The following is a 13653-nucleotide window of genomic DNA, read 5'->3' on the forward strand; positions in this document are numbered from 1 at the left end:
CTACGGCACCTCCCCCCCTCCTCTCTCTCTCTCTCTCTCTCTCTCTATCTATCTGTCTCTCTTCTTTAACTCCCTCCTTCTACGTTTCCTTTACGGTGCGGTTCAGGTGTCCACAGAGAAGTGTGGCAGATACTACGCTGTTCCTTTCCTATCAACCAATTCAGAATTTTTTTTTTTTTTGCGCCACCTATGAGCCATAAAAGGCCGCCTATTTGCGCCTTCCTTGTAAAGAAGAGCGGTGAATTCATTCAGCAGTAGATGAAGTATCAGTGAAGCATGAAATGTCTAATATCTGTTTCCCGCCTCCTAAGCACCAGCAGCGCTGGTTGGTCACTATCTTGATGTCCTTGGGCGTCATTATCACAATTGCCCAACCTAGTAGAGCTCTCCTGACCACTTTACCATGCTGCTGTCACTAGCGCTGAACACCTACAATTGCGGTTGTTCACTTCAGCATGCTTTAAGCTCAATGTAAGGTTTTGCTAACCTTTGTAACATGTTGTCTTTACATCTGCAGTCAAGTTACAAATACGCAAAATGCAACTGACCTCATGTACCCTTTACAGATCACAAGGAAGCATTTGTTCAGTCGAAAGATCAGCTTTCATGCGGGCACTGCGCAAGCAGGGTGTGAAAAACAATGTTCTATAGAACTCTACGTTGGAAGTGCAAAAAAAAATTGTCTTGTCTCTCAAGACGCAAGAAACTATGAATACAAAGGCAGCACATGTGTACGAAGAGTAAATAATGCTTGAAATCAACTAAGTGTTGATCTTTTGCAAGGCGTGCTCCTTCCAGTGTGCTGCGCCATGTCCAGTTCAGGCGTTCAGTCGTGTCCGACTCTTCGTGACCCTATGGATTATGTCACGCCACGCTTTCCGGTCTCTCACTATCTTCTTAACATCACATAGCTTCATCTGGAATGCCTCGAGAATGCCATCTAACCATCGCGTTCGCTGCCTACCCCTTCTCCGGCGACCCTCAACCTTTCCCAACATCAAATCTTTCTCCAGCGACTCCTCTCTTCTCATCAGATGACCAAAGTAGCTGAGCTTTAACTTTAGAATTTGACCCTCCAATGAGCAGTCAGGGTTTATGGTCGACAATATCGACTGATTTGATCTTCTGGCAGTCCAAGGAACTCTTAAGAGTTTTCGCCAGCACCACAATTCAAACGCGTCAATTCTTCGGCGGTCAGCCTTTTTCACAGTCCAACTCTCGCATCCATACATCACAACTGGAAAGACCATAGCACGGGTTATACGGATCTTGGTTGGCAGACTAATGTCTCTGCTCTTTACTAGGCGGTCAAGGCTAATCATTGCTCTCTTTCCCAGAAGCAGGCGTCTCCTAATTTCATGGCTGCAGTCTCCTTCCGAGGTAATCTTGGCGCCCAAGAACAGAAAATCTGTCACAGCTTCCACTTCTTGTCCATTGATGCTCCAGGACTTGATAGGGCAAGACGCCATGATCTTCGTCTTTTTAATGTTCAGTTTAAGCCCAAACTTCTCACTCTCTTCTTGTACGCGCATCAGAAGTCTCTTGAGATCCACTTCACTTTCTGCCATTAAAGTGGTATCATCCGCATATCTAAGGCTGTTGATGCGTTTTCCAGCGATCTTCACTCCAGCTGAAGACTCGTCCAGACCGGCCTTCCTCATGATGCACTCTGCATATAGGTTAAATAGGCAGGGCGACAGTATGCAGCCTTGCCTCACCCCTTTCTCAATCGGAAACCAATCAGTAAGACCATGCCCAGTTCTGACTGTGGCCTCTTGCCCTTCATAAAGGTTCCTGAGGAGACAGATGAGGTGAATTGGAACTCCCATCTCTTGGAGAGCTTGCCACAATCTGCTGTAATCTACGCAGTCAAACGCTTTCGCATAATCAATAAAGCAGAAGTAAATGGGTTTCTGGAACTCTGTTGCTTTTTCCATGATCCAGCGAAGGTTGGCAATTTGGTCTCTAGTTCCTCTGCCCTTGCGAAACCCAGCTTGCACGTCCGGAAGCTCCCGATCCACATACTGCTGCAGCCTACCTTGCAGGATTTTTAACATCACCTTGCTAGCATGCGAAATAAGCGCGATCGTGCGGTAGTTGGAACAATCTTTGGCACTGCCTTTCTTTGGAATGGGGATGTAAACTGACCTCCTCCAATCCTGTGGCCACTGCAGGGTTGTCCAAATCTTTTGACATAATGTATGCAGTGTGTTAACAGCGTCGTGGTTGAGGTTTTGAAGCAACTCAGCTGGAATACCATCGATTCCGCTAGCTTTGTTCTTAGCAAGGCTGGCTAAGGCCCATTCAACTTCACTCTTCAGGACGCCCGGCTCGAGATCAGTAATCACAACCGTCCTATGTTGGGTTTGCACATCCGGGTCCTTCTTGTACAGTTCTTCTGTGTATTCCTGCCACCTCTTCTTTATCTCTGAGGCTTCAGTGAGGTCCTTGCCTCGTTTGTCCTTTATCACGCCCAGCTTAGCACAGAAGCTTCCTTTGATATCTTTGATTGTCTTATACAGAGCTATTACCACCGAGAACAGCCGCAAATAACAATGTTGAACAGTTTTTATCATTTGTAAAGAAGCACAAAATGTGGTTCCACAGTGCTAGAAAGGGCCAAAATGCATATAACAGGTGAAAATAAATTGAGAGATAGAAAAACTCATCCGAATTCCTTCTGTCCCTTGATGAGTACCTACGCGATATATGAATAGGTTTTGTCCCCCCAGCTGTGAAAACGCTAGGGTGGTGTAGCAAGGCTTCATTATCAGCTGTCACAGAAATCGCCATCGCTATATAACGTGGTGCTCCTTGACGCTGTATAACGCTCTATAAAATTGTTCCGGCATTTACGATGTGAACGACAACATCCAGTTCATGCGGCAAAAATTAGTTGTGGTTTAGCTCTGGTTAACCCTAGTTGAATTGCGAAAGCAACGTCGGAAGCTTCTTTTGCCTGCTACATTATTCCCCTATCATGCCCTATGAGTGTAAGGTGCTATATTATTGGGGACACGTAAGCTCATTCTTTAAGGGTATGACGCGAGAGCGCAAGCTACCAGCCCACATGAACCCAACTGTATGGACGTGCCTGCGTGTCGTAGGGGTAACGAGAATGCAAACGGTTTTGACAGGCTGATTCTCATATCACCCTCTCATGTGAAAGGAGCGATCCGATTTGGCAGCTACTGCCCGTGGCATAGGGATAACGTGAATTCAAATGTCATAGCAGGCTGATTTCTTTATGAGGGGACCATAGCTACGCCTATTTACGGCGTAGCTGCGGTCACCCGAGATCTCGCTTTGGCTGTCGGAGTATCGCTTTCGCAATAAAAAGCCAGATTTGAACTCCACTTATACCGATTGAGACGTGCGAAAGCACTAATTGGCATGGTTTAGCAAGGTTTTGCTTGAAGGTTGAGCATTGAGAGATCGGCACAGGGTTTGGAAAAGTGGAGAACATATTTAGTTTGTCTGGGTTTTGCAGAAAGGAAGGGACAGCATCTGCCTCACTTTTCGGCGGGCAACTACATTTAAAGCTCTCTACACGGCGTCTACATAGCCTGAGTTGCTTTGGAACATCAAACCTGATAAATCAAACTTACAACTAACGTCGGCGCACAAATGGAACTACGTATGCCGTCGGTTGGAATCCCTAGCATAAACTAGCCTCAACCTTGGCGAGCAAGTGGTTGCGAAAAGAGAAGCGAAATGATGTGTCACTACCAATAAATACTGCGCAAAGAAGGTTGCTTTACAGTTTTGATATAAAATCACGTTATAATTTTCTTTCCAGTTGCCGTTCGCTTTCTGCTCAAACCACTTATGCTGCAAGTAAGTCTTTCACCTTATAAACGGGTTTCCTTGGGTGGGAAAATACGAAAACATTAGCATTCACTGCTGCACTTGAAGCTTTTTCACTGCCTCCAGTGTTACCACATCATTTTTTGCAAGTAATTTGCAGGATATCTAGTTATGTTTAAAATGATGTTTTGTTATATACGCCGAGAAAAGATATAGTCAGAAAGGAGAAGGAAGTCTCCTTGTAAACTTTGTTCTCTTGCGCAAGGGACGGACCTGTAAATATAAAGCCTAGGTTACTACAGTGAATGAAGACTCCCTACTCTTGAAAAGTCTGAGCTAGAACTTGAATTTCCGTAGGGTATGTACTGGTTTACTGGTATTATTTGATTGTGACACGTGCGCGGAGACCGTCTATATAGTCATATACAACTTAAGAACACAGTGGCAAATACTTTTCAAATGAGGTCATTTAGCTAATAGCTCGACGGCTTTTCGTGGTGCCGCACTCAACGCCATTGCACGAGTGCACCTGGCATCCACTAGAGATTTAACGCTAGGGCGATTTCGCGACTAAAGCGTGTCGAGCCTGAAGCTGAAATGCTACCTTACCTTATTTATTAACGTAAGTGTCCTGATGTTTTAAAAACTATGCTCTTCCATGATAGGTTTACCGGAACTCTGCGCAAAAGGGGCTGAATAAAGGGCGCGTGGGAAGATCCTACGCCTATATCGCGTAGGTACTCATCAAGGGACAGAAGGAATTCGGATGAGTTTTTCTATCTCTCAATTTATTTTCACCTGTTATATGCATTTTGGCCCTTTCTAGCACTGTGGAACCGCATTTTGTGCTTCTTTACAAATGATAAAAACTGTTCAGCATTGTTATTTGCGGCTGTTCTCGGTGGTAATGTCGGGGTATATTGCTATGGCTTGCTGATATTACCCCAACATGTTGTTATCTAATTGTGTGTTTGTTCTGCTAGCTGGTCATGTTCTTTAGTTAATGAGCATTATGTTGCTACATTTCTGCGTTTCGCTGTGTTTTGTATTGACGAGTTCTCGCAGTTCTGTTACGCACGTTGATGCTTCTTTCTCTTTATTTATGCTTGATCATGTGCAATGTACCTGAAATTATTTAAGAGTAGACTTTGTTATCCTTCCACCCTCACCGTAATGTCTCACAAATGCGCAGCGAGTAATAATAATAATAGTAGTAATAACTAGTAAGGTCAATGAACATTGATAGGCAACCACAAAGGCTGTCGATAATTCGCTTTCACATTAGCACCGATTGGCTGAAATTTTATGTCTCTGCGGCAAAGAACCGCCTTTCAGGGTACAAACTGATCCCGAAGCTTGAAAGCTAAATTTGAACCGCCTTTCCTATAACATCACTCGCTGTGTGTGCTTTGCACGTATGCTGTGCACACTACATACATGAACTTGTGGCTACGGGGAGAGATTGTCCACCTTATCCAAGTGATCTTGGCAGTAGTTGCAGAATGAGAAGCGAAAGTACTAGTCGACCAACAAGGAGATGACCCTGACGAAAAAAAGGACCTGTACGTCTCGTAGGTAACAGTGCATTTTTCCATCAACAGCATATCGCACCATGGGCGTGTTAACAAATTTTCTGCTCCATTTGCACAGGTATACATACTCACAGATAAAGCAGAACCAAAACCGTCACAGTGAGGATAAACCAGTCCGGTATGCCAAGGAAAAGCGCCATCCTTGAGCTGTTAGTCCGCCGGGCAGGGCGAACACTGAGTGGAGAGCCTGTGTACCACAGTGCCAAGTATTGTGCCTATACAAGAGCACTTGATTTCTGCTTGGGGACGTAAAGATAAATGGGCGGCCACAGGAGTACCGCGTCAGTGCTTATCACGTACACGCGCTTAAAGCCCACGCCATTATCACCACAAAGCTACGCCCTTGTTGTGACTGGTTCGGCAGCAAGGTGCGCCTAGACAATTTGCAAAAAGGTCGACCTGCACACGACAAAAGAACACCTGTGGCAGCGTAGGAGTAATTAAAATCTATTGGTAAAACTTTTTAAATGATGTCACTGTTTTGTTTTTTTTTTATTTCCAGCACGTCCACTTCAGACTTACCCTTTGCCACATCAACAGGTAATTTTTCATTCTTTCAAAAAAAAATATAAGAACCGAAATTCTCATTTTTTTTCTGAACTCACAAAGCTTTCTTGGTGTTGTCCGGAAAAGGGATCTGGAATGCGAAGTTTTTGCTCTATCGTGTGGAGGAACAATGGCCTCGGCTAGCGCTCCCAGTATCATTGACCACTTACCAGGGTTGAGGTACTTACGGTTAGCCACGGCAACTGGCTGATAGCACTACATTCGACGATGTCACTAGCATTTTAGTTTGCTGACCTCTGCTTGCCGAACTCTCTCCCGCTCCTTTCACCTCATGTCTTTCTGAAAGCCCCTGAGGTACTAATTCATTATGCGCGACCGTAGAAAAGGAAGACGTGGTTGCTCTCGCACTGCATTTAATAACGCTACGCGTCTCACAATTCGACGTAACTCGGCTGAAATATTCACACCGAAGAAATACACCAGTTGCCGGGTGGCCAAAGTGGGCAAGGAAAGCAGACGTTAACTCGCTTTTAAGAAAAAAATGTTTAGAGTTGCGATGCTGGAAATTTTGTAAGCTTTTGATAGAAGCCGAGCATATTTGGCCTGGTTCTGAACATCCTCTCAACTCCAGATAGCATTCCTCGAGCATGCGCACTCAGTAAAAGGATGCTGCCGATTAATAGAATTGCACTGGCCGACTGTCACAGTATCGTCACTCATCCCACGGCATATATGACTTTTATTTCCTTTTATTTTTCCCAGCCTTCCGCATTTACGTCTTTTGCCTCCTTTAGCACAGAATGAATACGTTTGTTTTTTGTCACTGACCTTTTTTTTTTTTTTGTGAGACCTTACGCACTAATTTAGGCATCTGTTAGCCAAACGGTTCAGGACACACAGTTTGATTGTGGGGCGTACAGTGGGGAATACAGAGCACCACTTAAAGACCAAGATGACTTAAATTATAAGGGAAAGCGCTTTTCTCTCTTCAGAAATGTTGATATAGAGAGATCCATAGCAAGTGCTTCATCTCATAGCTAAAGTGGAGAATGTGTCGCCTTGATACTTTTCGTGAATTTCATATGTACATTCACTGGTATTCTGTGTCGAACCTTAGTGAAGAGAAAGTTAAATTACCTGGGATTCATGTTTCCATTTCGCGTATGTCGTAATGGAGACGGTTTGTATGTCACTGTTTAGCATCACCTTACCTGGTCTACCCGCTTCCTTTACCTTCATTTTCAACTATGTTTATTTATTTATACACATCTTTTTTTATACGTAACATAATGCTAGTCACTTACAGGATGTCTGCATATGACGCTGCGATGCCTTTCGGCGGCTGCAGGTTCCGTTGCTTGTCCAAAGATTGCTTGATCGAAGTACGCCAGCAGCTATCGCAATAGTCAAAGAATAACTGAAAGAAAGTCTTCTGCTGTGTGATGTAAGCATACGGCGCAGAGCACCTTCTATTGCAAATTTTTTTGTGTTCCACGATAGCGTTTGTCTAAGCTCATGAGCAACTTTCGTTCAACCCACTATAGTATACCGTACCATACCAGCAGTGACATACCAACCAAGCAATACCATACCGTATCATAGCAGTTTACCCTCATAACGCTGCAACGAAACTTTTTACGTGACAGCATGTAGAGCTCGTTCGGTCGAAAAATGCACGCTGCACCTTAGCTTAATAAGAAGGTAGCAAGGACGCGTGATGAAAAAAAAAAATGTGTGCATCTGGCATTCGGCGGCTACCGGAAAATCATGGAAACCTCATACGTTGTTGCCCAAGAAAACTTTCCCTGCTAAGTTTTTATTTTTCTTTATCAAATAGGCTTTCACGGTGCAAACTGCGCATCTACGTCGATTTCTCAACGCGGAAGCACCCCATAAGCAGGCAGGCTGCTATCACGGGATACCCTAAAGCCGGAGCTCAAATGTCCCCCACATTTTTAACCTTTTTCGACTTGTGGGTCATGCCAGACGCCTGTAGAATATATGTAGCAAGTGTGTCGAGAACTGCCTTGTTCACTTTGCGAACCCAGTATAAAGGCACGCCCGGATTTTAAACGTCAATGATAAAAATGTTGAAGGAGAAGGTGGGCTACTGAACAATGTAGTTCTTATAACGCTCTACTTATTTTTTTCATAAGACTGTAGCCTCAGCTGTGTTTTCAAGCTTCTTTGCAACATTAGAGAAATTTAGCGCGCCGGAAACTTACTAGCGCGGACGTATACCGGTTAAGCGACTCTCCTGCGCACGCGCATTGACGGGGTAGGGTTATCGCGGCCGCTGCACTTGCGTAGAAGGAGTCCGGTAAACCGGTATACATGTACGTTGGTACGCCTCCGGTAAGGTAAATACATTTAATTATTTTTTTACACACGTGCCCATTTAACGCCTCTTTCTTTAGAAGTACATTCTATTCTATACATTCCTTTTTTATCAGGAAATTCAGCGCAGCACAAACACACACGAGAAAGGGGACACCGTGGTTAAGTTTATTCGTTTTTTTTTTTTTTTTAGTGCTAATTTTTGCCCTTGGATACACTTGCAGTCATTCTGCAATTTGTATGCAGCTTATCGCATGGAACCTGAGAGGTGGCGCAAGGTGGTGCCACAGCATTATCCTCATTGCTAATTATGTTTCACCTAAACGGCATCGTTGCAGCCACTACGCTAACCAACAATAGAGGCATTTTGATGCGAACAACTGAACTAGCAACGATAGTGACTGATTCATATAACGATCAAACAAAGAGGAAGAAAGAGCAGGCTTGTACTGCGGAAATTAAAAATTGGCTGTCTAATTCGTGCTAAGCCTACATTATTAACGCGAAAGTCTTTAATGGCTCATACTCGCGGTCATGACCCTGTCCGTACGACCACGAGAAGTGTCACATTTGTCGCGAGGTTCCGCGGGATACCTCGAAATTGTGACATCATTACCTTCCGTAAAGAAGATTATTAAAGATAAATAAATAAATATTTTCTCCACCAGGAATCGAGCCTCCATCCCTTGGATCCCCAGCCGATCACTTTAAACGCCTACGCCAAACCCGCGACTATGAAACGCACATCATAATTCTCCTTTTCTACCTTGAGGATGATGGAGTGACGCTTCAGTTAGTGATAATAACAATTATGACATTAGCAATGATGATGACGGTGCATTTAGTTGATAATAATAATAATGAGATGAAACGTAATGCGCCGTGTGCACTCGCAACGCTTAGGCTTTTGCATTTTTGCAGTGTAGATTCAACAGTGCTCCCGAAATTTTTTCCGCGGCAGGAGGTGCTGGCCCATGTTCTGTTGGCATAATCAAAGTAAAAGTTGTGAAGAAACTTAGCTCAATCCCTCGTGTGCTCGTGTGCTGTAGCGCAGGACAAGGGGTAGATCCATGTGATAACGAAGTGGCACAGTTTATGCTGGTTATACGTGCCATGCAAAGATGAAATCAATACAAGATACACTTTAGTGGTCTAAAATGAGTTATTAACAATAACCATAGCTCGTAGCGTCTTAGCAACATAGGTGACAGTTGACGTGTGAGATACGCAAAAGAAAAAAATTGATCGTTCAAGCACGAGAACCTGATCAGTGGTGTACACGGCAACTATTTGGACAAGTGAAGTGGCGCCATTGCGGTATGCGGTAGCTGCGCCACAGGTTGATACTGGCCGAATAAGTGACTGTAAATTCACAGTAGCGACAATCTTTGGCGCCGGGCTAAAAGCTAGCCATCTTGTACCTTACAATGTCGTTATTGGCGGTTGCAAGTTAAAACGACTATTCACGGTGGGTACTTCTTCTCCTGATATTATTTTGAAGTAACAATTACTACAACACTCGACGATTTCTGAAAATCCTCTGATAGTAACTGTGCCACTTCAGGATGTCACTCCGCTTTGATGGACGGAACCGTGAAGGACGGTAGGCGCTGAAAATGAAGCCACTAAAGGCATTCCTATATTACTTTTGGGACATATATGCACCTCTTTTACCGGTACGACACGGTGGGTTTGTGGCTCCCATTTGCCAACCCTCCTTAGAGAATCTCGTTCGCTTCAACCTAATTTGCTGCTCGCTTATTCAGTAATCTTTTATTTGTACCTCTATCATCTCACACATGCTCATTAGCATATTACCTTCAAATACCGTATTATGTGAGAGACCATCCGCCATAGGTTTTAATCCCCGCTTTAAACAAGCCCTACAAATGTCTGCGTGGCTTAGCGGCATTGTGCCTAATTCGGGGTCCAAGGGTCCTCGAAGCATGGATTCCGACCTCACCCTCCCGTATCAATGGCGAAGCTCGTGTTAGCAGCGCCTACCCACTTGTCCATGTCATATGAACGCGTGACGTCATGCCACCCACGACCATGTCACCGCCAACTCTCACCTGTCAGAGCCATGCGAGTGATTCTTCGCCCAAACGCCGACTCCGACAAAGCTGATGCCGGATTTTGACGCTATTGCATTAATATCTACTCCTCGGGCATTTCTTCTGCATCAGAAGGTTGGGGTAAAGGAAATTTCTCGATGAAATGAGGTGGGATGTTAGCCATGAGATGCTATCTTCTTGCCTTAAAATCTCGTCACTTTTTTTCTTTTTCATGGAGTATTTTATTATTCTCCATATCACGTTTGTCCACGTATTGCTTGCAATATCAATATTGAAATCTGCAAGACTAGGCCTTTCTTTTCTTCTGACTTTCTTCCGTGTGCCGTCTAAGCCAAAATAACTGAGCAATGGGGTTTACTTCTTAGCTTTCATAGGCGGAGAACTTACGTTGCCACTTGCGCTCTAATCCTACGTAATTTGAAGAGATCCGTGTCCTCATTCTTCGGTATCTTTCGGTCTGCGGGGCTGCCGTAAGAGCTCCACTATACGATTGACAAGCAAACCATGTTGCTGGTTACATTAGGGAAATATGGGACTGCAACGTAATAAATTCGTGCCCCACCGAAAATAGGCATCCAAGATCGCCACTTGTTCAGGAACGCACGCCTTAGCCAAGGTCATATAGTAAAGGAGTAATTCAATTTTATTTTGCTTGCTCTATTGAAGTTTTCCATTCCACTCTTTTTTTTTTTTGAGGTTATGTTAAATAAGTAAATAAAGAAAAGTGTTTTCGCCTATAAAATACGGCGGTAAAATACGCATTAATGCCAACAAAATCAAATGATAATAGATGAAGCCACTCATGCAAAACGTCTCCAGTGACTACTCCTCTCCAGCCGCTAGCGGTTGCAGCAACAATACTTATATGCAATGTGTACACAAGCCACATGCGTGCCGTGTCTTATCGTAGTTCAGCACGTGTGCGGCTCGTTGCTTCATAACAACCGGGACGGTCTGACTCCTTCTTGACCACACGAAGCAGGCGAAGCGTGCTGTCACTGCATGTATCGATATCTGCCCACGAGCACAAGAGACCACACAAGGCAGGATCATCATGTTTGGTGGTGCCCGAACAACACACCTGGCAAATAAATAAGCAAGGGTCCACAGATTTTACAATTGTACGTTTATTCGCAGTACCAATAGTTTATTTAGAGAGACTATATTCAACCGATTAATTTGTTGGCAGGAATCAAAGCAGCGGGACGAACAACTTGGAAGATGGAAAGACAACGCGTGTGTTGTCTCTGTGTTCATTAAATAATATATTCATGCTATAAAAATGTAACGCAATACTGCTGATGACAGCGCATCAGTTTGCACAGTGTGTAGAGTAACGCATCGAGATTTTGCGACCAAATCGCAAAATGTTAGCGATAAAACGTACAGCGTTTCTTTGAATATGTTAGACCTCAAGTAATTTCTTTCCCCACAGGCCGTGCAGGGCACTTGACGTTTGCAAAAGCTCGCGCTCAGAGGGACGCGTAGCAGGATTCTTCTTATCTCCGAAATATTTGAAACGTTCGTAGTGTATAAAACTTCAGATATTGTGGCTTGGATGGACCTTGATTTTGCAAAAGGTACGTTCAAATAACCATTTTGTAGCGAATGTTCGAGGTAAATGTAATCAATCCTTTAATACGACGAAGTGTCTAGCCCATTGAAACGAATTGAGAGACGTTGCGAGTTGTCTTGCCCAAAGTGAGGTATGCTGGTATGCACGAAGTCACGCGTAGAGCACACTGTCTCAACGCTCGATTGTGGAATCACCTCAAAACTCGCCAATCGTGAGCAGTACAGCTCGCGCTCTAAAGACGTGATTGTACCTCTGGCTAGAGATCTTTGTCCGGTGACAAATACTGCGGGTTCGGGGTGCATATCTTCGTGTGTGCATGTCTGGTCCTCCTCACTGTACCATATTTATGGCAGGGAGTGGTTGGCAGGTAACACGGCAAGACACTGGCAGGTCGGGTGTTAGAGCGATGCCACGAAGTCACGTGTCATCCAAGTGTCATCACCAGCTGCAAACTTGAGCAGCACATTTGCAATCACAATCGAACCCAGTGGACCCTTGGATCGCGAGTCAGACATGCTATACTTCTAGGCTATGGATACACGCCCGTAAAGCTTGGTTAAAGTGAGACTCAATATCTACGTCGCCCCTGCCACAGTAAGCAGCATACATCTCGAGCATGCATGTGGCAAGTGGTAGACGCCAGCTGACATCAGCGGGCACTGGTTGGCGGCATCGATAACAAAAATCATTCTTAGGGCCTGTTTTTCCCTTGGGGACGTTTTTTCTTAGTTGCTGCTTCTTCAGGGGTTGTTTCTTCCTGGAATGTTTTATCCGGGTCCATATCTTCCGGGGTCCATTTTTCCGGGGACGCTTTTACCTACACCCGGTGATACGCACGTGGTGGTGTCTACAGGTGGTGCGCACATTGCTTCAGAGTTAGCTGCTCACGAAGCCGATACAGAACTTGACGTATCAACATTCTTGACCATACATGTCATGTTACGTACTTTGTGGAACTGCATACCGGCGTGGTGAGAGCACTCAAATTTAGTGTCACAGATGGTGACAGAAATTTGTGCCATCGATGCCGCCATAGCCGCCAGTCAGGGTGTAGGTAAAAACGTCCCCAGGTAAAAGGTCTCCGGAAGGTATGGCCCCGGAAAAAACGTCCCTAGAAGAAACGGTCCCTGGAGAAGCGGCAACAAGAAAAAAAAACGTCTTCAATGAAAAAAACTGGCTGCAAGAATGATTTCTTACGGTAAAATGGTGATAAGGTCGATGATGGTGTAGGCAGGACGAGGCGTAACCGGTCGTGCACCATGGCCACCCTAATGCATCAAGCTTCTGGTCCGGTAACGCCGGTGCTCAGCTCGCTTTTTCCCCGCAAACAAAGCAACGACGAGGCGCTTTCACTCTATTACCGCTGCCATCTTTTTTTTGTTTTGTTTTGTTTTGTTATGAACGCCCGCATAAGTTCGATGTTCGGTCAATTCCAAGCCGACCGGTAAAAGCGCTGTAATAAAGTTTACCTACATCATTCGTCATTGCAGCTCGCCATGGGGAAACGCAGCCTACGTCTTATAGCGAAAAGATACACTCCCGATTTGGGGGCATCCTACTTCGCAAATAGGAACATTTTTTCCGGGGACGTTTTCACCGGAACTCGCGTGCCACCACATGCGACGTGCGCAGCACCAGGGTGGGATGGCGCCCCATAGGAATGCATCTAAACAAACGTTTTAAAAGCTTTTTTTCTTAGATTTCACAGTGTATTTATGGTGTTGCATCTTCTTGAATAAAAATAAAAGCCAAGCACACC

The 13653-nt window shown here is 44.7% G+C and overlaps 1 protein-coding gene and 1 long non-coding RNA gene across 2 annotated transcripts in view; one reads left to right on the forward strand and one right to left on the reverse strand.

The window, feature by feature from the left end:
- The window catches only part of LOC146185054 (cytochrome P450 3A8-like), a 38852-nt gene extending 33184 nt beyond the window's left edge, over window positions 1-5668 (reverse strand). Inside the window, exon 1 of the mRNA XM_084605466.1 lies at window positions 5472-5668. Coding sequence (XP_084461592.1) covers window positions 5472-5539 — 68 coding nt within the window. The 5' untranslated portion in view covers window positions 5540-5668. The remainder of the gene's footprint in view (window positions 1-5471) is intronic.
- Window positions 1-13653, forward strand: part of LOC146185048 (uncharacterized) — a 310168-nt gene that overhangs the window by 244461 nt on the left and 52054 nt on the right. The window lies entirely within an intron of this gene.

Source organism: Amblyomma maculatum, chromosome 6 (genome assembly GCF_055883805.1).
Source record: "Amblyomma maculatum isolate TAMU_Amacu chromosome 6, ASM5588380v1, whole genome shotgun sequence".
In the NCBI taxonomy this organism is placed as follows: Eukaryota; Metazoa; Arthropoda; class Arachnida; order Ixodida; family Ixodidae; genus Amblyomma; species Amblyomma maculatum.